Here is a 27284-nt window from a genome sequence, read left to right on the forward strand (position 1 = left end):
TAATGAAGTCTTACACCCCTACCTCCCCTATCCCAGATGTCCCTCATCTGTGTTTCCAGAATATTCTAGGCATCTTGCATTGCACAACCAAGTTGTTTTTAAATCATCTGTTTAGGTTAGTGTTTACTTTTTTATAGGAAGAGCTGGTCATACTCATGTTAGTGCCTAAAAGGATACCTGGCTCATATTGAGTGTTCAAATTTTGGTTGAATGACTGATGAGCTGGAAAGTTAAAGTGCCTTTTCCAAGATCATGTTGCTCATAGATGACAAAATTAAGATTGGGAAACAAAGTGCCTCTTTTATTGCCTCGTGTTACAGATCAGTACTCCTTCTAGTACATTATGTAAAAGTAGATAAGAACAACACTTACTGTGCAATACTGAATAAGTCACTTTTAGCTTGGTAATGATTGAGATGATTAAATTATCCTTTGTGAATCATCAAAATTTTACCTACTGTATGGGAGTCTGTTTCTGGTTACATCGATAGTTTTGCATGAAATTTAATATTTGCAAAGAGGTAAAACAGTGCAAGTGGACTCAAAAGTAATTTAGAAAAATCAAAATGGCCTTTTGTGACTCTTAGAGGTCAGTAGAATTTTTAAATATATACTGTGACAAATTCCAGGCATACTGAATAAAAGGTTGTGTGTGCTTTAGTTTAGAATATCAAAAGATAGGAATGGTGGCGTTTCAAGAATTTCCATTGTAGGAAAGACTCAATAAATATTTGAATCTAACTTGCAGATGGAAGTTATGCCATATAGTGATTTTTGTACCTTCAGGTTCTTCCATTTTCTGTAGCATATTACAGAAATCAGTCAGAGTTTAGAAACTAAGACCTATGTGTCAGTTTATTGAAAAATAGAGAAATATATTTCAATGGGAGTGTATTTCCAATTTCAGAAGTTTTTTAAGAAGCAGTTGTTTTAAATCTTCACTCATGGAATATAAGAAACAACACAAATGAACAAACAAAAAAGACAGGCAAAAGACCAGACTCTTAAATATAGAGAATAAACTGGAGGTTACCAAAGGGGAAGTGGTTGAGGGGGGTGAAATAGGTGATGGGGATTGAAGAGTGCACTTGTGATGAGCACCAGGTGATGCATGGGATTGTTGAATCACTGTATTGTACACCTGAAACTAATAACACTGTCTTTTAATTATACTTGAATAAAAAAAATCAAAAAGTGAAGCATCAGAAAAAGAAAAAGGGTCAGAGCTGAAATATTCCTCAGTATCATCCAAAATGCTGTGTGTGTGAGAATTTCCTCAGTCATTTCAAAAAAGTCTCTATAGTTGATATGTTGAAACAGGATCCAAACAATATCCATTGTTTGGTTGGTATGTCCTGAGTCTCTTTATAACAGTCTCCTCTCCCTTTGTTCCCCTCATGCCTTTTAATATTGGAAAAAATAATTTGTGCTGTTCATTTTCTTAATATGTTGCAAAGTCGGTGAAAGTAGGAACTTATTTTAGCACCAGAAGTTGTGCCTGGCACCTAGTAGACACTTGACTAATATTTGTTGAATAATGTTAGTAATACTCAAGACCCATATTTTGTCCTTGCAGGTTGATCCAAAAGACTATATGTTCAGTGGACTGAAGGATGAAACAGTGGGTCGCCTACCTGGCCAAGTGGCAGGACAACAGTTTCTCATTCAGGACTGTGAGAACTGTAACATCTACATTTTTGATCACTCTGCTACCATCACTATCGACGACTGTACTAACTGTGTAATTTTCCTGGGACCTGTGAAAGGCAGTGTGTTTTTCCGGAATTGCAGAGATTGCAAGTGCACATTAGCCTGCCAACAGTTTCGTGTGAGGGACTGTAGAAAGCTGGAAGTCTTTTTGTGCTGTGCCACTCAACCCATTATTGAGTCTTCCACAAACATCAAGTTTGGCTGTTTCCAATGGTACTACCCTGAATTAGCATTCCAGTTCAAAGATGCGGCATTAAGTATCTTCAATAATACTTGGAGCAACATTCATGACTTTACACCTGTGTCAGGAGAACTCAACTGGAGTCTTCTTCCAGAAGATACTGTAGTTCAAGACCATGTTCCCCTACCTACCACTGAAGAGCTCAAAGCTGTCCGCGTTTCCACAGAAGCCAATAGAAGTATCGTTCCAGTATCTCGGGGTCAGAGACAGAAGAGCAGTGATGAATCATGCTTAGTGGTATTATTTGCTGGTGATTATACTATCGCAAATGCCAGAAAACTAATTGATGAGGTAAGGAGAGAGAGAGGAAAAACAGACACATACCTAGGTAGAAACACACCACACTTCCTGGAGAACTTCCATTCTTTTCAAACTGGCTATTAGAAATGCAGGCAATCCTTAAGTTATAGTCCTCTGCCCCCTGCAGATTTATCTATAAGCTGATTGCTTAGGCCTCAAAAGACTTTTCAAAGAAACTTTAAAAAATATCATTCAATTCAGTAAGCATTTATTAAACATTTACTATGTGAAGAGTTATTTCTATTACCCTATTTCATTGATTATAGAATGTACATTTGTTCTCCACATTTTTGCTTATCCAAAATGCATCTTACGGGATCCCTGGGTGGCGCAGCGGTTTGGCGCCTGCCTTTGGCCCAGGGCGCGATCCTGGAGACCCGGGATCGAATCCCACATCAGGCTCCCGGTACATGGAGCCTGCTTCTCCCTCTGCCTGTGTCTCTGCCTCTCTCTCTCTCTCTGTGACTATCATAAATAAAAAAAATAAAAAAAAAATTAAAAAACAAAATGCATCTTACAATTGATGGCAACTTAAAACTGATCAACTAGAGTATATGCTGGAGATGGAGACACATAAGCAAAATTCTCTACCCTCAGATAATTTCCATTCTTTATAATAAATGATTTCCATGGAAGTTTACAAAGGTAGTACTGCATACTAAAGCACAATCTTATTTAGTTGGGAATATTTATTTGGGTTTTAATTGGTTGGAGGGCGGAGTAAGAAAGACATTTAGGAGAACAACTTTTGGCCACTGGGGTGACTATGAGAACCACCTTGATATTTTTTCTTTGCCCTGTTGCTATGCAAAGGGGAGGTTGGTGTGTAAGAAGGAGGTGGGAGCTGGGTTAGGAAAGGTTGTGGGCTCAGGAGCAGGGACTCAGTGAGTTTGGGAAAATAGTTCTTCTATTGGTAGCAGCTTTCACTTGAAAAATAACCTGGGGATGTAGAGATTAGGGGCTGCAGAAGCAGCAGTTCCTAGTGTTGGTGGGTGTGCTCCAGTGGGGAGGTAGCAGTGGCATGTATTGATTACCCCGTTAGTCAGATGTTCCTCAGAAGGAGTCCTCAAATTTAAAAATCAAAGTTCCAAAAATGAAGAAGTGAATGGGGAATTCATCAAGTCTCCTTTTTTTAATGGATTTTTTCAAAATTGTAACAGTTCTGTTGAAGATTATGGAGGGGGAAAAAACTAAATGACCTTCTCTCTGTAGCTGTACATCCTTCAATATAGAAAACCCATGTCTGAAATCTACAAAATATATCTGAAGTCTAGTTTTCAAAACAACAGAAGCCAAAGTATAATTTTAAGACTGTGATTTTTTTGTTGTTGTTCATGCCAAATCTCCTAAAAACATGCTATGAATCTGGTAAGATAAAGAAACAGTACTTCTGGCCTTTGAGCTATCTAATCTCATGTTAAACCAAGATCTGAGAGGTCAGCATTTTCATTATACTGTATGGTGACTTTTAAAAAAAATCTACATACAGTTCTCAGACAATGTAATTATTGAGGTTAAGCTCCTTTTTGGTAGGTAATGAGCAGTAGACATAAAGAATAAAATAGCATATTTAAAGAAAAAAAACATCAAAACAGTCTCCCTTCATGAGTCATCAGATGTTCTTAACCTTTTAGCTTTTGGTAGCTGATGTGTGAAATGGCAGCATTGTGTGCACTTGAAAGCAATATGACCAGGAAGAATGATGTTCTTTAGATGTCCTTCTGGATTAAAAGATAATTTAAAACAAAAATGCAACAACAGCAATAATAATATCTAACATTTATATATAGTGTTTGCCATTTAAAGGTATTTAAATGAAGTAACTCACTTAATTTAGAATAACCTGTGAAATAGGTGCCATTTATTTCCCCTTTTTACAGATACAGAAAATGAGCCACAGAGAAGGTAAGTAACTTGCGAAAGGTCATTCAGCTTGTAAACAGCAGAGCCGTGACTTCAATCCAGGCAGTCGGGTTTATAGACCATAGCCTCAGTCCTTAAGCATGATGCTAATCTGCTACCTCAATGGTAAAGGAAAGCTGAGAATTCCTGGTGAAACAGGAATGTGACTGAAAGTGTAGGGAGTCAAGGCAGATACTTACCCTTCAGCCTACAAAGGAAAAACCCTGGAACCCTTGGTTGGAGTTACCCTACCTAACTTTGAAAGCACAGAATTAAGGAATGACAAGAGAACCAAAAGAAGAAAATGCCAACTACATGTGAAGAGGGTATCAAACATGCTAAAAGATCACTGGCTTACATATTAAGGGAGATATTACATATTTTTTCCAAAAAATGAAGCTCAAGTTTCCAGGAAAATATGTATAGAAGCTACTTCATTCTGAGATGAAAAAAAAAAAGAACCACACAAAACTTCAGTCTCATATCATAACCCAAATACCTTAAGACAGCTTTGACTAGAACTGTGATTGCTAACTTTGGCTTTGTTAAACCCTAGGAGTATCACAGAATTTTGTTTCACATTGTTTTTATAAATTAACTGTATTATAATAGTTTTTTGAGATAGGAAGTCCAGAAAAGCTGGATAAACCAGAAAGCACATTCCAAAGGGAATCAAGATAAGTTACTGGGCCTTACTTTAAATCAGATTTCTTGCTTCCTCTTAGCTACATCACAAACATCCACAGGATAAATTAGAGTAAAAGTAGTTTGAATTGTTTGAAAGTAGTGTATTGCATAATTAAAGTTGAATAGTTACTGCTATTTCAGGTCTTTCAAAGTAGAAGAATTTTCATGAAAAATGAGTCTCCAGATATCTAGAGTGAGATATCAAAATAGATCAAGTTTTGTAATTTATTATTTGTTTTTGGGTAACAGTATTTTGAATAAATCATCTTTTGTCAGTTTACGTGTGTGACTATAAAATGAGAGGTATTGAGCCATCTAGAAAATTAGGAACAGATGTAGGATTATTTCTGATATTTTAAGTAACTTTGCAGTCATCACCTGGCAATGATGTTCATGCAATTTTCTGCTATTTTTTATGTATGTTTCTTTTTTCTGAGGCAGCATTGAGGGCTCTGAAAAAGGATTTGAGTTTGAATCCAAGTTGATGGAATGGTATGAGATAATATAGCCATAGGATGAAATACTATCAGCCATTTATGTGTGGGAAATATCAGAGAGACAGAACATAAAGACTCCTAACTCTGGGAAACGAACTAGGGGTGGTGGAAGGGGAGGAGGGCGAGGAGTGGGGATGAATGGGTGACGGGCACTGAGGGGGGCACTTGACGGGATGAGCACTGGGTGTTATTCTGTATGTTGGTAAATTGAACACCAATAAAAAATTAGTTTATTAAAAAAACTGATTTTATAGTGAAATAGCTGAGAAATATTCACAGTCAAGTAAGTGAAAATTTGTAGAATATTATATAAGTATCTGAATTTTTTAAGAGATCTAAGTCTGGAAAGTTATATATACTAAAATGTTAACAGTTATGGTTATTCTTAGGAATTGGATTAAGAGCAGGATTTTCTTTTCTTTTTTGTAGTTATATGGATTTTACAATGAACATGTGTTATTTCTGTAATGGGGGAAAAATAAAACTGGGAGGGTAAATGGAAGTATACCCTAATGGCATTGGCACCTTTGAGTGGTAGCACCTTGGTTCATATTTGTTTCTATTTTTTCATTTTTGAAGTGTTTTGTGTTGAACATATATGTTACTTTTATTTATTTAATTTTTTTACTTTGTTTTAAAAGATTTTATTTATTCATGAGAGACACACAGAGAGAGGCAGAGACATAGGCAGAGGGAGAAGCAGGCTCCCCACAGGGAGCCCAATGCGGGACTCGATCCCACAACCTGAGCCAAAGGCAGACGCTCAATCACTGAGCCACCCAGGTGCCCTATATGTTACTTTTATACTGAAAAATCCAATACGCTTTGCTAAAAAAATTAAGTGAATACTTTGCATTTTTAAAAACTACTTTCATTGTTATTTTAAAAGTTAATGTGTACTTATTGTACAGAATTGTAGAAATAAGGAAGAGTAGAAATAAGTTTAAAAATCATCCATAACAAAAGAAATCATCTATAACATACTATATCTTGAATAGTCTTTTTAGGAATAATTTTTCATTATTTTGTCTATAATGAGATTAACTGGGTTTAAATCACAATTCTGTTACTTGATAGTTGTGTGACCTTGAGTAAGTTTCTCTACCATTCTGTGCCTTCATTTTCTCACCTGTAAAATTAGGGTAATAGTAGTACCTACCTCACGAGAGGGTTAAACGTGTTATACATGTAAAGTGCATAAAACTGCCTGGCATACAGTAGGGCTCCGTAAATGTGGTCTATCACTATTGTGCTATACTACATACATTTGTATCATGCTTTTCAAAATTATTACATAAGCTTTTCTTCATTTTATGATTTGTTATATTTAATGATCAATGCTATTTCATCATGTGATGAATGTACCCTGGTTTACTTACTTAACCATTCTCTCCTTATTGGACATTTACAAGTATCACCAAACAAATGAGGCACTGCACACTAATTCTTAACCACAACTACCCTTCTGGAAAAATCTTGTATATGTGAAAACTTGTTAGAGCAAACGCCTTGAATTACAGTGATGATTCAAACAAAAATCACCATGCTGTGTCATATTTTATACAGAAAAATACTAGAATAGAAATATATTGTTTTAATCTCAGAAGTTCATTTTAAAAACCTAAATGAAATTTTATTTTCCACAGATGGTTGGTAAAGGCTTTTTCCTAGTTCAGACAAAGGAAGTGTCAATGAAAGCTGAGGATGCTCAAAGGGTTTTTGGGGAAAAAGCACCTGACTTCCTTCCTCTTCTGAACAAAGGTATGTTCTGAACGATTGGTGTACTTGTGTGCTTATCTTCTTGACATGTGATTAGATCTGCTCTTGCCATTGGCATTTCTCTTACATTGCCTTCTCTTTCTTGTTTGTTTTATGTTTTTTTTCCTATGACTATTCAAAAATGTCAAAATTTCACATCATTCAAAAATCCCTATATAACTAACTAGAAATTAGGCATTAGATTTTTTCCTATTTTGTCATCTTAGTACTTGAAAGTCACATTTTATTATTATTATATGTTGTTATTTTAGTTATTATTTTATTGTATTATTGTACTACAATGAGTGACTGTTTCGTTCTCCCTGTCCAGAGTTACAAAGCACTTTATAAGGATTCTTTCTGCTTTCAGTGGGCTTTGACCATACTGGAAAGAAAATAAGAAATACAAATAAAATTGTATACTCTTTTATGTATTTAATATGATTGATTAACTTCTCATCCATAAGTAGAATTGTTTTACCCAATGGGCAAATACCACCAACAAATTTCAAATACTGGAAATACATCTGCAAACAGAGGAACTGGAATTCATGTGCCCTCTGGAAGGGATATTATGTCTGCCTATATGTATTTTTTTAAGATTTTATTTATTCATGAGAGACACAGAAAGAGAGGTAGAGACATAGGCAGAGGGAGAAGTAGGCTCCCTTCAGGGAGCCCAATGTGGGACTTGATCCCTGGACCCAGGATCACGCCCTGAGCCAAAAGCAGATGCTCAACCACTGGCCACCCAGGCATCCCTGCCTATATGTATTTGAAGGTATACTGATTCTAGGGGACAGAGTTCTGTTTATCTGTCAGAACAGGGACATTGTTTGCTCAAGGCTCATCAGGCTTCTCTTTATTTGCCTGAGCAAATATGTAGAATAATATGCAGTGCAGATTGAGTATACCCTAAAAAGATGGCACATCTACATTTATATACTTTTTATGTATAAGTTGTAATAACTGCAAAACCTATATGAAAATGTTGGAGGAGGGTCGCCTGGGTGACTCAGTCAGTTAAGTGTCAGACTCTTAATTTCAGCTCACAGTCTCAAGGTGGTAAGAGTGAGCCCTGTGTCTGGCTCTGTGCTTAGCAGGGAGTCTGCTTGAAATTCTCTCTCTCTCCTTGCCCCACTATGTGCGCGCTCTCTCGCTCTCTCTCTAAAATAAATACATAAATCTTAAAAAAATATTGGAAGATTGTTGGGATCATTTTAATAACTAATGCTGGCTATGACTCAGCCATTAATATAGTATTTCATATACCATTTTGGTTACTGTAACAGTATGAGGGACTTGCTCTAACCCAGTGCATAAATCTACTCTAGAATATATACTGGAAATTATGACTTAGTACTTTTTAAATTGAGGTATAATTAACATACAATATTACATTAGTTTCAGATATACAATGTAATGATCCAACAATTCTATACATTTCTCAGTGCTCACCAAGATAAGTGTACTCTCAATCTCCTTTATCTATTTGACTTCCATCCCCACACACCTCCTCTCTAGCAACCACCAGTTTTCTGTATTTAAGAGCCTGGCTTTTTGTCTTTTTTTCCTTTGTTTCTTAAATGCCACATATGAATGAAATCATATGGCAGTTGTTTCTTTCTGGCTGGCCTATTTCACTTAGTACTATACCTTCTAGTTTTATCCATGTTGCAAATGGTAAGATTTCATTCTCCCTCCCTCCCTTCTTTATCCATGTTGCAAATGGTAAGATTTCATTCTTTTTTATGGCTGAGTAATATTCCATTGTGTATATGGATATATTGTATATTGTGTGTATACACACACACACACACACACACACACACACACACACCACACCACACCTTCTTTATCCATTCATCTGTGGATGGACATGGCTTGCTTCCATAATTTGGCTAACCAGCACTTTGTTATTTCTTGTGTTTTCTATTTTAGCCATTCTGACAGGTATAAAGTGATATCTCATTGTGGTTTTAATTTGCATTTCCCTGATGATTAGTGATGTTGAGCATCTTTTCACATGTCTGTTGGCCAGCTGTATGTCTTCTTTGGGAAAATTTCTGTTTAGGTCCTCTGCCCATTTTTAATTGGATTATTTATTCTTTTGCTGTTGCATAAGAGCTTTATATATTTTGGATATTAACCCCCTCTCAGATATTCATTTCCAAGTGTCTTCTCCCATTCAGTAGGTTACCTTTTAACTTTATTGCTTTTATTTTTCTTGTCTGAGGAGACATGCCTAGAAAAAGTTTCTGAGGCCAGTGTCAAGGAAATTACAGCCTATGTCTTCTATTATTTTTACTGTTTCAGGCCTCACATTTAGGTCTTTCATCCATTTTGAATTTATTTTTGTGTATGGTGTAGGAAAGTGGTCCAGTTCCATTCTTTCAATGTCCAGTTTTCTCAGCAACATTTGTTGAAGAGACTGTCTTTTCCCCATTGTATGTTCTTGCTTCCTTTGTCATAGATTGGTTGACTATATATGTGTGGATTTATTTCTGGATTCTATTCTGTTCTATTGATCTATTTTTGTGCCAGTACCACACTATTTTGATTACCTACAGCTTTGTAGCATGTCTTGAAATCTGAGATTGAGATACCTCCAGTTATATTCTTTTTCAAGATTGCTTTGGCTATTCAGGGTCTTTTGTGGTTTCATACAAATTTTAAGGTTATTTGTTCTTGTTCTGTGAAAAATGTTGTTAGTATTTTGATAGAGGGATTGCATTAAATCTGTAGATTGCTTTGAGTAATATGGATGTTTTAACAATATTGGTTTTTCCAGTCCATGAGCATGGCATATCTTTCCATTTGTTGGTTTCATCTTCAATTTCTTTCATCAGTGTTTTATAGTTTTTCAAGTGTCCTGGCTTGTTTGATACAACTGTTTTGAAATGGGAGCATTCTGATGGAACCTTGAAAACAAGCCTTTAAACTCTCAAGAAGGGCAGCCCGGGTGGCTCAGTGGCTTAGCGCCACCTTCAGTCCCAGGTGTGGTCCTGGAGACCCGGGGTCCGGTCCCACATCGGGCTCCCTGCATGGAATGGAGCCTGCTTCTCCCTCTGCCTGTGTCTGTGCCTCTATCTCTCTCTCTCTATCTCTCTCTCTCTCTGTGTCTCTCATGAATAAATAAATAAAATTTTAAAAAATAAACTCTCAAGAGGTTTCAGACATTGAAGTTAATGTTATTAAGTTAAGTTATTAAGTGTAATGGACATCCTAATGTGTGAAGTTAGGGATGAAGTGAGTATATGAGTAGGTCTAAGTTAATGATTTATGTGCTCATGCAACGTTAGTGGAGTAGTTTCATAGAAATGCTCCAACCCCAAATATAATATCTGTGTTTAACACAACATTCCACATGGAAGAGGTAAAAGTAGAACTAAAAAAAGTAGAATTAAAATAAATGGGCCAATGTTACAGGAATTTCAGCAAATGAACATCATATAATTAACTTTTAAAACCAGAGATAGGGCAGCCCGGGTGGCTCAGCGGTTTAGTGCCGCCTGCAGCCCAGGGCGTGATCCTGGAGACCCGGGATGAGTCCCACATCGGGCTCCCTGCATGGAGCCTGCTTTTCCCTCTGCCTGTGTCTCTGCCCCCCTCTCTCTCTGTGTGTCTCTCATGAATAAATAAATTTAAAATTTTTAAAAAAATTTATAAAACCAGAGATATCCATAGGAAGTATTCAATGACTAATGAGGTCATGCCAAAAGGTCACAAGAACAAGCTTAAATCTGTTTCCACTGGCCAAATTTGGGATAATTTAGGTATAACAAAGAATAATGAAGAGAATTGATTTAACAACAGAAATCCATGCATCCATAGTGATAAAAAAGGAGGAGGAAGAAATAAAGGAAAGATCTTCTGCTCTTTACAGAATACTGTGAGCTAATAAATGTAGAAGGAATGATTAGACTTTGAAAATCACCATCTTCTAATCCCCAAGGTAATAATTAATTCAGTAAAGATTATCAGTGGATGCTAAAACTATTGGGGTAAAAGTTGCTAAGAAATAGGATATTTGGGGCAGCCTGGGTAGCTCAGCGGTTTGGCGCTGCCTTCAGCCCCAGGGCGTGATCCTGGAGACCTGGGATCGAGTCCCACGTCGGGCTCCCTGCATGGAGCCTGCTTCTCCCTCCTCCTGTGTCTCTCCCCCTCTTTCTCTCTCTCAAGAATAAATAAATAAAATCTTTAAAAAAAAAGAAATAGGATATTTGTGGGACACCTGGGTGGCTCAGTGGTTGACCATCTGCCTATGGCTCAGGGCATGATCCTGGGGTCCTAGGATCGAGTCTCACTTGCATCAGTCTCCCTGCAGGGATCCTGCTTCTCCCTCTGCCCTTCCCTCTCTCCCTCCCTTCCTCCCACTCTGCTCTCTCTTCCTCTCTTTCTCTCAAATAAGTAAATAGAATCTTAAAAAAAAAACCTTTACATCAGAGACTTGGTGATCACTCCAATCAAACTTAGGATCACTGAAGGCAGGACAGCCTGACATTGTGTTTTTCAGTAAGAAATACACATCATCATCTATGAAGAGTTCTTCCTCAAAATACTTAATTTGAATCTAATCAAGCTAAGACTTCTAGTTTATCAGAAAGAAAGAAAATCTAGAGACATTTTAAATGACACTATGAGAACATGATGATTCAAATTCAAAAACGAAGACATTTCACAAAACAACTGGCCAGGGCAACAAATGTCCTGGAAAACAAACAAAAATGATGAGGGACTATTATGGATTAAAAGAAACATAACAATTAAGTACAATGAATGAACCTTCATCTGATTGAGATGTGGTGAACTATAAAGCTGTAAGACGTTTTTGGGGAAAACTTGCGAAGATTGTGAAGATGAAGTTGAAATTACTGTTAATATCCTTAAGTATGATTATCTTGTGGTTATCTAGGAGACTCATGCTGACGTGTCATGATGTCTTGCTACTTTCAAATGGCTCAGTGAAACAAAAAAAGCAAGTATAGTGTGGGATAAAGCAAATGGGGCCAAATGTTAACATTTGATGGGCGTAGGTAAAGGGCAAATGGATATTTATGTTTTTCTGTCAACTTTTCTTAACTTTTGCGATTTTTCAAAATAAAAAACAGAGGAAAAGTTTTTAGCTGCCCAATATTGCATTGACTGATATGGAATGATGAGCAGGCTGTCAGTGGAAATATTCTAGCAGGACTTGGGTCAATTGGGTCCTTATCTAAAAGTGGCCATCAGACATTCTAAGGAGGGTTTCTCAACCTCAGCACTATAGACATTTTAGGATGGATGATCGTGTGGGGTGGGGCTGTCCCATGCTTTTTAGGATGTTTAGCAGCATCCCTAGCTTCTACCACCCAGATGCCAGTGGCAAACACCACACTCCTAGTTGTGATAACCAAAAATGTTTCTAGGTATTGCCAAATGCCCCCTGGGGGGGGGGCAAAATTGCTCCCAGTTTTATTTTATTTGTTTTTTTTTAAAGATTTTATTTATTTATTCATAAGAGATACAGAGAGAGAGGCAGAGACATAGGCAGAGGGAGAAGCAGGCTCACTGCAGGGAGCCCGATGTGGGACTCAATCCCGGGACCACGGGATCATGCCCTGAGCCAAAGGCAGACTCTCAACCACTGAGCCACCCAGGCATCCCTGCTCCCAGTTTTAAACCACTGTTTTGAGTCAAGGGTGAACTTATTCTTTTGAAAATACACTTTTATTTCAAGTACTTTGTACCTCAGAATCTCTAAATTTTCCTCTTCAGTTAAAGCTGTTATAGTTATTTACTTTCAATTAATAAAGCTTTTTGTCTGCTTAATGAGAGAATTCACTGTGTTTTCCATCTTGAGAATCTTCTAAACTTAACTAATCCTCAGAACTATCTAGGGTACTTGGAAAAATATAAATTTCCATCTCCCACCCCAGAAAGACTGATTAAAAAATTTCTGAGATATACCCTTGGGATCTGCATTTTAAAAAGTTCCCCAGATCGTTCTGATGATTAGTCAGACTTGGATTCCTTTGTTTTAGAGGGTCATTCTTTCATTTATTCAGTAAACATAGATGAAGTCTGAGATAGTGAAAGAGTCCAATGATAGAGGGCCTTGTAGGCATTGTAGACTTTGGCTTCTAGACTGAGATGAGAAGCTACTAGATATTTTTTGAAATACAGGTCACATGTAACCTATTAGTTTCAGATGTACAACATAATGATTCAGTATTTGTGTATATTGTGAAATTATCACCACAATAAATCTAGTTAACATCTGTCACCATATGTAGTTACAAAATTCTTTTTCTTATGATAAGGACTTTTACAGTCTACTCTCTTAGCAACTTTCAAATATGTGATACAATATTATTAACTATAGTCACTATGCTATGCGTTATATCCTTATGACATGTATTTTATAAGTGGAAATTTGTGCCTTATGACCCCCTTCACCCATTTTGCCCACCCCTCACTTTATACCTTTCTGGCAACTACCACTCTGTTCTCTGTACGTATAAGCTTAGGTTTTTTTTTTTTTTCAGATTCCACATATAAATGAGATCATATAGAATTTGCCTTTCTCTTACTTAATTCACCAAGCATTATGCCTTCAAGGTCCATCCATGTTGTTGCAAATGGGAAAGTTCCCTTTTATGGTTGAATATTATTCCATTGTGTGTGTGCATGTGTGTGTGTCTCTATGTGTAAATATGCCACATTTTCATTATCTATTCATGAATATCAATGGCTGTTTCCATATTTTGCCTATTGTAAATAATGCTGCAGTGTCATGAGAGTACATGTATCTTTTCTGGTTAGTGTTTTCATCTTCTTAAGATAAATACCCAGAAGTGGAATTGCTGGATCATATTTGTAATTCTATTTTTAATTTTTTGAGGAGCTTCCATACTGTTTTTAATAGTGGATGCACCAATTTACATTCCTGCTAAGAATGTACAAGGTCTTCCTTTTTTCCACATCCTCGCCAACATTTGTTGTTTTTTATCTCTTCAATAGTAGCTATTCTAACAAGTGTGAGATGATCAATCTCATCATGTTTTTGATTTTCATTTCCCTGATGATGAATGATGTTGAGCACCTTTCACGTACCTGTATGTCTTCTTTGGAAAAATGTCTATTCATATCATCTGCCTGTTTTTTAAGTGGGCTCCATGATGTGGAGCCTAACATGGGACTCAAACTCATAACCATAAGATCAAGACCTGAGCCAAGACCAAGAGTTGGACACTTAACCAAGTGAGCAATCCAGGCACCCCCTCTGCCCATTTTTTAATCAGATTGTTTGGTACTTTTTTTTCCTAGGTAGTTTTTTTCCCTATTGAGTTATATGAATTCTTTATATATTTTGAATATTAACCCCTTACCAGATATAAGATTTACAATTATGTTCTCCCATTCAGCTGTATTTTTAAAAAGATTTATATATTCATTTCAGAGAGAGAGAGACTCTCAAGCAGACCCTCTTCTAAGCACAGAGCCCAACATGGGGTTTGATCTCATAGCCCATGGGATCATTACCTGAGCGGAAACCAAGAGTTGGATGCTTAACTGACTGAGTTGCCTAGACGCCCCATGTTTTTGTTTTTGTTTTTTTTTTTTAAGTAAGCTCTAGGCCCAACATGGGGCTTGAACTCTGACACCATGATCAAGAGTTACATCCTCTATTGACTGAGCCAGCCAGGTGCCCCTCAGTTGTTTTTTTTTTTTTTTTTTTTTTAGTTGTTTTTTTTTAAATAAACTTTTTATATTGGAATAATTTTAGTTTTACAGAGGAGTCGCAAAGGTAGGACAGATAGCTTCCATATACCCTTTATCCAGCATCCCCTAATGTTAGTATAACCATGGTACGTTTATCAAAACAAAGAAATTTACACTGGTAAAAAAAAACTATTAAGCTATAGTCATTATCCAAATTTCACCAGTTTTTCTAGTTATATCCTTTTTCTGTTCCAGAATTCAATCCAAAATCCCACGTTGCATCTAGTTGTCATGTCTCTTTAATCTCCTCAAATCCATGAGAGTCCCTTAGTCTTTCCTGTTTTTCATGACCCTGAAATATTTTCACAGTACTACTAAGTTGTTTTGTAGAATGTACCTCAGTTTTGGTTTGTCTAATGTTTTCTCTGGTTAGATTGAGGTTTTGGGAGAAGAGGTGAAATGCCCTTCTCATCACATCACGTCACATCACATCACATCACATCACATCACATCCAGGGGTACAGGATATCAACATGACTTCTCTTTGGAGCATTGACCTTGGTGACTTAGTTCAGGTGGTGTCTGCCAGGTTTCCCAAACACTGTAAAGTTCCTGCTTTTTCCTTTTCATACTTTGTTCTTTGGAAGTTGTGTCACTAAGACCAGATTACACTCAAGGCAAGGAGAATTAAGCTATACCTACCTCCTGGAGAGGGGAGTATCAACTCACGTTATTTGGAATTCTTCTGTAAGAAATATTTGTCCCTTCTCCCCCATTTACTCTTAGTCATTTATTTCTATCAGTAGAGACTCATGAATATGCGTTTTGTTCTTTGAGTTATAGTCCAGTACTATCAAACTGTTCCAGTTTTAGCCATTGATAGTTCTTTTAGGCTGGTTCCTCTGTCATTTTGACATGACTTTTATATTTCCTTCTTTTTTTGCGTTATTATGCTGGATAGAACTTCCACTATGATGATGTACAGAATAGTGAGGAGAGGACATTCTTGCCTTGTTACTGATTTCAGAGTGCAGGTGTTGCATCTCACCATAAAAAATTATTTTGGTTATAGGATTCTTATATATACCTTTTATTAGGCTAAGGGAGTTTCATTCTATCCCTAGTTTGTTGAGTTTTCATTTTTCATGGATGTTGAATTTTGTTGAATGTTTTTTTCTGAATTTACTGAGATAATTTTTTTATTATTTAATAATTTAATCTGGTGAATGACTTGTTAATTTTAACTGTTGAACCAGCCTTATATTCCTGAGATGAACTCCCTTGATCCTGGTATATTATCTCTTTAATATATTGCCAAATTCAACTTGCTAATATTTTCTTGAAGATTTTTGCATCTTTGTTCATGAGGGACATTGGTCTGTAGTTTTCTTGTAATATCTTTGTTTGGCTTTGATACTAAGATAATGCTGGCCTCATAAAATAAGATGGGATATATCTTTTCCTCTTCTAAGATCTTGAATAAATTTTAGAGAATTGATATCATTTCTTTTTTAAATGTGTGGTAGACTTCACCAATGAAACCATCTAGGCTTGGAGATTTGGAGAGAAAGATTTTTGGCTGTAAGTTTAATTTACTTATTAAATTATTTACTTATAGGGCTTTTTCGTTTTGAATAAATTTTGATAGTACTTGTCTTTTAGGAAACTCATTTCATCTAAGATACCAAATTTATGGACATAGAGTTGTTTATAATATTTCTCTATTCTTATTAACATTTTTGGGATCAGTAGTAATGTCCCACTAATATTCCTGCTATTGGTAATTTGAATCCTCTCCCTCTCCTATCAGCTTGAATAAAGGTTTATTGTTTTATTGATAATATCAAAGAAGCAGCTCTTTGTTTCATTGATTTTCTGTTTCTCTCTTTTCAATGTTATTATTTTCTGCTCAACTAATTATTATTCCTTCCTTGTTTTACATTTTATTTGCTTTTGTTTCTCTAATTTCTTGAGGTTTAAGATTAGGTTACTGATTTTAGATATTTCTTCTTTTCTAATAGAGTTGCTTTTCACAGTAGTTATGTTCTGTAATGTCACTGTGAAGACTGAATTAATGAGTACTGAGCTTTTGCTCCTAAGAGAAATATGGGGTTAAGTTCCTACAAGTCTCTGGTCATAAAATTTTTGTGAGTCAATCCATACATAATCTTTTGTAAGTTTATTTCTGTTTATTTTTTCTTTTTAAAAAATATCCTATCTATCTATCTATCTATCTATCTATCTATCTATCTATCTATCTATGATAGAGAGCATGTGTGCATGGGGGTGGGAGGGTGGGGAAAGAGGAACAGAGGGGAGGGGAAAAGAAGGGTAAAGAATCTCAAGCAGACTCAACACAGAGTGAGGAGCCCAACTCAACTCAGGTCTTGACCTTAAGAAGGTCAAGTGTTTGGAAATTATGAAATCATGACCTGAAATTATGAAATCATGATCTGAGCTGAAACCAAGAGTCAGATGCTTAACCTACTAAGCCACCCAGGCACACCTGTTTGTTTCTGTTTAAAGACATTTTATTCGGTATATATTTTTGATTCATTAATATTGAACTCACAGCAAATAGCACTTAACTCTGGCCTAAATCAGCCTTTCTAAAATTAGGAACATTAGACAGCACTTTTGTACTATGTTTGGGGGCCATTTTAAATAGCAAAACCACCAACAAAACCCACAAAATTTGGAAAACATGGCACTAAAACTGTGAAAAAGATGCTGCTTACAGTATGAGGGCTTGAAACAAGAAGGCAGAGAGGATCACTTTGTTCAGCTTCAGCAATCTGTGTGTCAGGCAACTTAAATTTTTGCTGCTCTGTGTTTCTCTCTGAATGACCATGAGAAGACTGCAAGTATTCATTTTGGGATTACAGATAAATTTTACCAAGTTGGCAAATTTGCAAATAAGGAATCTGTGAATAATGAGAATCAACTGCATATGTATTCAATGTTAAAAATGTTCCTTTAAAAAAATGTTCCTTTAGGCACTGCTTTAACTGCATCCTGCAAATTTTGACATGTATTTTTGTTTAATTCAGGCTTTGGTAAACTATGGCATACTGTGTGTTTTATAAGTTAAGTTTTATTGTATCATTCTTTTATCTATCATGCTTTTCTGTTTGTGCTGTAACAGCAAAGTTCATTAGTTGTGGTACATACTGTATGGCCCACAAAGCCTAAAATATTTCCTATCTGGCCCTTTATGGGAAAAGTGTGTTGACCCCTGATATAGTTCAGAATATTTTTTAGTTTCCCTTGAGACTTTTTACTTGATTCATTGATTTAGACATATATTGTTTAATTTCCAAACACTTGTACATTGTCCAGATGTATTTCTGTTATTTCTAAATTAAAGCTGTTATGGTCCAAAAGCGCACATTGTATGATTTCTATTTTCTTTAATTACATATAGCGTCTCTTGGTGAATATTCTGTCTGCATGAGAGAAGAATGTATAATGGTTTTTTGTTGTTTGGTGGAATATTCTATAAATGTCCACTAAGTCTATTTGGTTCATAGTGCTGTTCAGTTCATCTGTGTCTTTACTGATTTTCTGTCTACTTCTGTGAATTAATGAAAGAGGAGTGTTGAAGTTTCCAACATTAACTGGATTTGTCTATTTCTCTTGTCAGATCCTGTTAGATTTTGTCTTGTGAATTGTCAAACTCTGTTGTTAGATGCATACACATTTAAGATTGTTATGTCTTTTTGGAGAATCCTTTATCATTATGTAATGTCCCTCTTTGTCTCTGATAATCTTTCTTGTTCTGAAATCTACTTTGTCTGAAATACAGCCACTCTAGCTTTCATTTGGTTCTTTAGTGTCTCATATATATCTTTATCCCTTTTCTCTTAATTGATTGAAGTCTATATCTAAAGTGAGTTTTTTGGGGTGCCTGGGTGGCTTAATCGGTTAACCCTCCAACTCTTGATTTTAGCTCAAGTCGTGATCTCAGAGTTGGGAGAATAAACAGTACATCAGGCTCCATGCTGGGTGTAGAGCCTGCTTAAGATTCGCTCCATCTGGGGAATCCTGGGTGGCTCAGCAGTTTAGCATCTGCCTTCGGCCCACAGCATAATCCTGGAGTCCTGGAATCAAGTCCCACATCAGGCCTGCTTCTCCCTCTGCCTGTGTCTCTGCCTCTCTCTCTCTCTCTCTCTGTATCTCTCATGAATAAATAAATAAAATCTTAAAAAAAAAAGATTCGCTCCATCTCCCTCTAACCCTCCCCTCTTTCTCTCTCTCATACACACACATTTTATTTTTTTATTTTTTTTGACTACACACACATTTTAAAGCAAGTTTTTATAGACAGGATATACTTGATTCTTCCTTTTCAATTCAGTCTAACAATCTGTTTTTTAACAGCTGTGTTTAGACCATTCACATTAAAAGAGATGGATATAGTTGGGATCAACATCTGCCATCTTTTATTTAAATTGTGGTTAACATACCATGTAATATTGGTTTCTGGGGTAGAAATCAGTGATTCTTCACTTATATACAACACCCAGTGCTCATCATAACAAGTGCCTCCTTTAATACCCATTACCCTTCTAATCCATCCCCCACCCATTTCCCCTCCATTAACCCTCAGTTTGTTCTCTATTGTTAGGAGTCTTTTATGGTTTGTTTCCCTCTCTCCTTTTCTCCCTCATCCCTTATGTTCATCTGTTTTCTTTCTTAAATTCCATATATGAATGCAGTCATATGGTACTTGTCTTTCTCTGATTGACTTATTTCACTTAGTGTTATACACTCTAGCTCCATCCACATCATTGCAAATGGCAAGATTTCATTTTCTGATAGCTGACTAATATTCCATTGTATACATATACCACATCTTCTTTATCCTTTCATCAGTCGTTGGACATTTGGGTTCTCTCCATAGTTTGGCTATTGTTGATAATGCTGCTATAAATGTCAGAGTTTATATATCCCTTTGAATCTGCATTTTTTATCCTTTGGGTAAATAACCTAGTAGTGCAATTGCCAGATCATAGAGTAGTTCTATTTTTAGCATTTTGAGGAACCTCTATACTGTTCACCAGGGTGGCTGCACCAGTTTGCGTTCCCAGCAATGCAAGAGGGTTCCCCTTTCTCCACATCCTCACCAACGCTTGTTTCTTGTGTTGTTAGCTTTAGCCACTCTGACAGGTGTGAGGTGGTATCTCATTGTGGTTTTGATTTGTATTTTCCTGATGATCAGTGATGTTGAGCACCTTTTCATGTGTCTTTTGGCCATCTGGATATCTTCTTCAGAAAAGTGTCTTTTCATGTCTTCTGCCCATTTCTTAACTGGACTATTTTTTGGGGGTATTGAGTTTCATAAGTTCTTTATAGACTTTGGATACTAACCCTTTATCAGATATGTCAAGAGAAGATATCAGAAATATCTTTTCCCATTCCATAGGCTGCCTTTTAGTTTTGTTCATTGTTTCCTTCACTGTGCAGAAGCTTTTTATCTTGATGAAGTCCCAATAGTTCATTTCTGCTTTTGTGTCCTTTGCCTCTGGTGACATGTCAAGTAAGAAATTGCTACAGCCGAGGTCAAAGTGGTTTCTACCTGTGTTCTTCTCTAGGATTTTGATGGTTTCCTGTCTTACTTACATTTAGGTCTTTCATGCATTTTGAATCTATTTTTGTGTGTGGTGTAAGAAAGTGGTCCAGTTTCATTCTTCTGCATGTTGCTGTCCAGTTTTCCCAACAACATTTGTTAAAGAGACTATCTTTTTGCCTGCTTTGTCGAAGATTAGTTGACCATATAGTTGTGGGCCCATTTCTGGGTTCTCTGTTCTGCTCCACTGATCTGTGTGTCTGCTTTTGTGCCAGTGGCATACTGTCTTGAAGACTACAGCTTTGTAATATAGCTTGAAATCCAGAATTGTGATGCCTCCAGTTTTTTTCTTTTTCAGAAATGCTTTGGCTATTCAAGTCTTTTGGGGTTCCATACAAATTTTAAGATTGTTTGTTCTACCTCTGTGAAAAATGCTAGTGGTATTTTGATAGGGATTGCATTAAATGTGTAGATTGCTTTCAGTAGTACAGACATTTTAACAATGTTTGTTCTTCCAATCTATGAGCATGGAATGCTTTTCCATTTCTTTGTGTCCTTTTCAATTTCTTTCAGAAGTGTTCTGTAGTTTTCAGAGTACAGATCTTTCATACTTACTCAGGTTTATTCCTATGTATCGTACTGTTTTGGGGACAATTGCAAATGGGATCAATTCCTTGATTTATTTTTCTGCTGCTTCATTATTGGTGTATAGAAATGCAACAGATTTCTGCACATTGATTTTATATCCCGCAACTTCTCTGAATTCATGTCTTAGTTCTAGCAGTTTTTTGGTGGAGTCTTTTGGGTTTTTTTTTTTACATAGAGTACCATGTTATCTGCAAATAGTGAAAGTTTGACTTCCTTGCTATTTTGGATGCCTTTTCTTTCTTTTTGTTGTCTAATTGCTGGGGCTAAGACTTCTAGTACTTTGTTTTTTTTTTTTTTTTTTTTTTTTTTTTTTTTTTTGTGTGCCTTCTAGTACTTTGTTAAGAAGTATTGGTGAGAGTGGATATCCTTGTCTAGTTCCTGACTGTAGGGGAAAGACTCTCAGTTTTTCCCCATTAAGGATGATGTTAACTGTGGGTCTTTCGTATAATGGCCTTTATTATGTTAAAGTATGTTCCTTCTATCCCTACTTTGCTGAGGGATTTTATCAAGAAAGGATGCTGTGTTTTGCCAAATGCTTTTTCTGCATCTATTGACAGGATCATATGGTTCTTTTCTTTTATTAATGTGGTATATCATGTTGATTGGTTTGTGGATGTTGAACTACCCTGTAGTTGAACCACTCTGGAATAAATCCCACTTGATCATGATGAATAATTCTTTTAATGTACTCTTGAATTCAATTTGCTAGTATTTTATTGAGAATTTTGCCATCCATGTTCATCAGGGATATTGGCCTGTAATTCTCCTTTTTAGTGGAGTCTTTGTCTGGCTTTGGAATCAAGGTGATCTGGCTTCATAGTATAAATTTGGAAGTTTTCCTTTCATTTCTATTTTTTGGAACAGTTTGAGAAGAATAGGTATTAGCTCTTCTTTAAATGTCTGGCAGAGTTCCCCTGGGAAGCCATCTGGCCCAGGACTGTTGTTTATTCGGAGATTTTTGATTCCTGATTCAATTTCTTTGCTGGTTATGGGTCTGTCCAAATTTTCTGTCTTCCTGTTTCAGTTTTGGTAGCTTATAAGTTTCTAGGAAATTGTCCATTTCTTTCAGGTTGCCCGGTTTGTTGGCATATAATCTTTCATAGTATTCTCTTATAATTGTATTTCTGCGGTATTGCTTGTGATCTCTCCTCTTTTATTCATGATTTTATCTACTTGGGTCCTTTCTCTTTTCGATAAGTCTGGCTAGGGATTTATCAATTTTATTAATTCTTTTGAAGAACCAACCAGCTGTTAGTTTCATTAATCCATTCTATTGGGGGTTTTTTTGTTTCTATATCCTTTATTTCTGCTCTAATCTTTATTATTTTCCTTCTAATGCCAGCTTTAGGCCTTATTTGCTGTTCTTTTTCTAGCTCCTTTAGGTGTAAGGTTAAGTTGTGTATTTGAGACTTTTCTTGTTTCTTGAGGTAGGCCTGTATTACAATATACTTCTCTCCTAGGTCCCCCTTTGCTGCCTCCCAAAGGTTTTGGTCTATTGTATTTTCATTTGTTTCCATGTATTTTTTAATTTCTTCTTTAATTTTCCAGTTAACCAATTCATTCTTTAGTAGGATGTTATGTAACCTCCATGTATTTGATATTTGAGGTCTTTTCCAGATTTTTTTTGTAGTTGACTTTAAGTTTCATAGCATTGTGGTCTGAGAAAATGCATGGTATGATCTTGATCTTTTTTACTTTCTTTTTTTTGAGAGAGAGCGAGAGAGAGAGAGAGAGAGAGAGAGCGAGTGCATGAGTTGGGGGTGGGCAGAGGGGGAGAGAATCTTACGCAGGCTCCACACTCAATGCAGAGTCTGATGCAGAGCTCAGTCTCATGACCCTGAGATCATGCCCTAAGCTGAAATCAAGTCAGATGCTTAACCAACTGAGCCACCCAAGTGCCCCTTTTTGTACTTGTTGAGGGCTTTATTGTGACCCAGCATGTGGTCTCTTCTGGAGAATGTCCATGTGCACTCGAAAAGAATGTGTAGTCTGCTGCTTTAGGATGAAATGTTCTGAATGTATCTGTTAAGTCCATCTGGTCTAGTTTGTCATTCAAAGCCATTGTTTCCTTGTTGATTTCCTGCTTAGATCTGTCCATTGCTGTAAGTGCGGTATTAAAGTCCCCTACTATTATTGTATTATCAATGAGTTTCTTTGTTTTTATTATTAGTCAATTTATATATTTGGGTTCTCTCAAGTTGGGAGTATATTTACAATTGTTAGATCATCTTGATGGATAGACCCCTTAATTATGGTATAATGCCTTTCTTCATCACTTGTTACAGTCTTTGTTTTAAGATCTAGTTTTGGGACACCTGAGTGGCTTAGCGGTTGACTGTCTGACCCCTTTGGCTTGGGGCATGATCCCGGGGTCCTGGAATCGAGTCCCACATCGGACGTCCTGCATGGAGCCTGCTTCTCCCTCTGCCTATGTCTCTGCCTCTCTTTCTCTCTGTGTGTCTCGAATGAATGAATGAATGAATGAATGAATGAATGAAATAAAATCTTTTTTTTAAAAAAAGATCTAGTTTGTCCAATAAAAATATGGCTATTTCACCTTTGTTTTGACGCCCATTAGCATGATAGATGGTTCTCTATCTCTTCACTTTCCATCTGCAGGTATCTTCAGGTCTAAAATGAATCTCTTCTAGGCAGCATATAGATGGATCTTGATTATTTTTTTCCCTTCTGACACTCTATGTCTTTTGATTGGAGCATTTAGTCTATTTACATTCAGATTGATTATTGAAAGATATGAATTTCATGCCAGTATGTTACCTGTAGAGTTGATGTTTCTGGTGGTGTTCTCTAGTTCTTTCTAGTCTTTGTTGCTTTTGGTATTTTGTTTGTGTGTTCTGTAAATTTGACTGTGATATGCCTCGGCAAGCATCTACCATCTTGCTAGCTGCTTTTTTTCCATTTGTCTTTTGTTTCTTGTTACCTCTTCTGTTTAATTAGGCATTTTTTTTATGATTCCATTTAATCTCCTCTATTGTTATTTTTGCTACTTTTTCTAAAACCTACTTTAATGGTCACCTTAGGTTTTGCACTATGCATGTTTAAATAATTCAAATACACTAAGAATAACACTTTACCTGTTGTATATAAGGACTTAACATTATATTCTCAAGTCTTCCCTCCCATTCCTGTATAGTTGTTATATATTTTATTATTACATATGCTGTAAACACTTAAATACCTTGTTAATTTGTTATAGCTTTGTTAATGCTTTAAACTATTATTGTGGAGGCACGAGTGGCTCAGTCAGTTGAGCATCCTACTCTTGATTTTGGCTCAAGTCATGGTCTTTGGGTTGTGAGGTCGAACCCCGTGTCAGGCTCTGTGCTCAGCAGGAGATGCTCTCTCTTTCTCCATATCCCTTCCCCTGGTCATGCATTCTCTCTCTCAGAAAAAAAAAAACCTTTTTAAAAAGTTATTTTTAATGGAATAAAGAGGTACAAACTTCCACTTATAAAGTAAATAAGTCACAGAGATGAAAAGCAGTACAGCATAGGGAATATATTCAATAATATTGTAATAACTTTGTAAGGTGACAGATGGTAACACACTTATTTTGGTGAGCATTTTATAATGTATATAATTGTTGAATCACTATTTTGTAGACCTGAAACTAGTAAAATACTGTATGTCAACTATACTTCAATGAAAATAAAAATCTGAAAAACTTATTTTTAGAACAATTACAAATAAGATAAATATAGATTATATTTTACTGGAGGTTTTAGAGCAGAGTAATGGTCACTTTAAAATGTAACTCTGAGTAAGGGGGAAGCAGAGAGACCACCTGGGAGGCTATAGCTGTAATCTAATTGAGAAATGATAGTGACTTATTCCAAGGTCATGTTAGATAACATAGAAGAGGGTGTTAGGACATCCAGGAACTTTTTTTTTTTACTTTAAAATCTCAGTTTTTCTTGACAGCTCAAATATTTAAATTTTTTTAAATTTAAATTCAATTTAGTTAACATATAGTGTATTATTAGTTTCAGGGGTAGAGTTTAGTAATTCATCTATTGCATATAACCCCCAGTGCTCATTACATCACATGCCCTCCTTAATGCCCATCACCCAGTTACCTCACCCCCTCATCTCCCACTTCCAGCAACCCTGTTTGTTCCCTGTAGTTAAGAGTCTCTTATGGTTTGCCTCCCTTTCTGTTTTTATCTTATTTTTCCTTTCCTTCTCCTATGTTCATCTGTTTTGTTTCTTAAATTCCACATATGAGTGAAATCATATGGCATTTGTCTTTCTCTGAGTTATTTCATTTAGCATAATACCCCCTAGTTCTATCCACATTGTTGCAAATGGCAATATTTCACTTGTTTTGATGGCTGAGTAATATTCCATTGTATGTGTATATATATCCATTCATCTGTTGATGGACATCTGAGTTCTTTCTATATTTTGGCTATTGTGGACTTTGCTGCTATAAACATTGGGATGCATGTGCCCCAAAGTTACTGCAAACTATTTAATAAGGTGTTCACATTAAAATACTTTTTAAAAAGGTAACCAGTGATCTTTATTGACCTCATGGTTCAGCTTGAAATAATCACAGTAATTGTCAGCATCATCAGACAAGTAGGACTGCTTAAAAAGTACATTGTCATCATTGTAGGGCTTTTTTTTAAATTTAGGATTATCCACACATATTAGTCAAAACTGATGCACCTGTCCACCTTTTTTGTTGGTGTGTCTTTGTTGGTAAATTATTAGGTCACTTACTAGAAGTTCATCATATTCTATTTATTTTTTTTTTAATTTTTATTTTTTATTTTATTTATTTATGAAGGGGCCTGGGCCCCTTCTCTCACACACACAGAGAGAGAGAGACAGAGACATAGGCAGAGGGAGAAGCAGGCTCCATGCACCGGGAGCCTGACGTGGGATTCGATCCCGGGTCTCCAGGATCGTGCCCTGGGCCAAAGGCAGGCACCAAACCACTGCGCCACCCAGGGATCCCCATCATATTCTATTTAAATTATATCAACCAAGCTGGGGTGTCTGGCTGGCTCAGTCAGTACAACATGTGACTCTTCAGCTCAGGGTCCTGAGTTCAAGTTCCACATTGAGTGCAGGGCTTACTTTAAAAAATATATAAAAAGAGGGGATCCCTGGGTGGTGCAGCGGTTTGGCGCCTGCCTTTGGCCCAGGGCGCGATCCTGGAGACCCGGGATGGAATCCCACATCGGGCTCCCGGTGCATGGAGCCTGCTTCTCCCTCGGCCTGTGTCTCTGCCTCTCTCTCTCTCTCTCTCTCTGTGACTATCATAAATAAATAAAAATTGAAAAAAAATATTTAAAAAAAAATAAATAAATAAATAAAAATAAAAAATATATAAAAAGATAACTGTCAGCCAAGTTACATGCCTGGGTAATTTCAGCAAAATTGTGTTCCTGAATTCTAGATTATGTTCTCTTTATAGAATACAGGAACTTTCAGTAATAAATGTTTGACTTTTAAAAATGTATCTACTCTGGGACACCTGGGTGGCTTAGCAGTTGAGTGTCTGCCTTTGGCTCAGGGTGTGATCCTGGTCTGGGAATTGAGTCCCACATTGGACTCCCTGCAAGGAGCCTGCTTCTCCCACTGCCTATGTCTCTGCCACTCTCTCTGTGTCTCTCATGAGCAAATAAATAAAATTTTTAAAAGAATAAAAAAATAAAAATAAAAAATAAAAAAATAAAAAATGTATCTACTCTATTTCTTTGTGGTGACCTGAATAAAAGCCTGCTCTGTTCTGTCTTAATTCAAACTTTCCGCTCCGAAAAACTGGAAACCCTACTTTTAATTATTAACTTTTTCTTTTTAATTCAATATCTGTTTGTTTTAAAATGCTTTTAAAAAACTCTTTTTTGCAAATTTCCAAATGTATTATGTCTACTTAAAAGTAGAGTACTCTGGGCAGCCTGGGTGGCTCAGCGGTTTAGCACCGCCTTCAGCCCAGGGCGCGATCCTGGAGCCCCGGGCTCAAGTCCCACGTTGGGTTCCGTGCATGGAGCCTGCTTCTCCCTCTGCCTGTGTCTCTGCCTCTCTCTCTCTCTCTCTCTCTCTCTCTCTCTCTCTGTCCCTCATGAATAAATAAATAAGATCTTAAAGAAAAAGTAGAGTACACTGACCCTATGTGTATTTATCCCCCAGTTTTATCAACTTTTGCCATACTTCAAAAGTAATCTATAATCTCCTTTTTACTGAAATATTTTAATCGAATTTTGATATGTGCTGTTATTTCATCCCTAAATATTTC

General features: G+C 36.4%; 1 protein-coding gene across 2 annotated transcripts in view; it reads left to right on the forward strand.

The window, feature by feature from the left end:
- RP2 (RP2 activator of ARL3 GTPase) overlaps positions 1–27284 on the forward strand; it is a 53050-nt gene that overhangs the window by 17052 nt on the left and 8714 nt on the right. For both annotated transcript variants that reach the window (XM_025468938.3, XM_025468939.3), the window contains exons 2-3: positions 1577–2242; positions 6984–7098. In XM_025468938.3, coding sequence (XP_025324723.1) covers positions 1577–2242; positions 6984–7098 — 781 coding nt within the window. The remainder of the gene's footprint in view (positions 1–1576; positions 2243–6983; positions 7099–27284) is intronic.

Source organism: Canis lupus, chromosome X (genome assembly GCF_003254725.2).
Source record: "Canis lupus dingo isolate Sandy chromosome X, ASM325472v2, whole genome shotgun sequence".
NCBI lineage: Eukaryota > Metazoa > Chordata > Mammalia > Carnivora > Canidae > Canis > Canis lupus.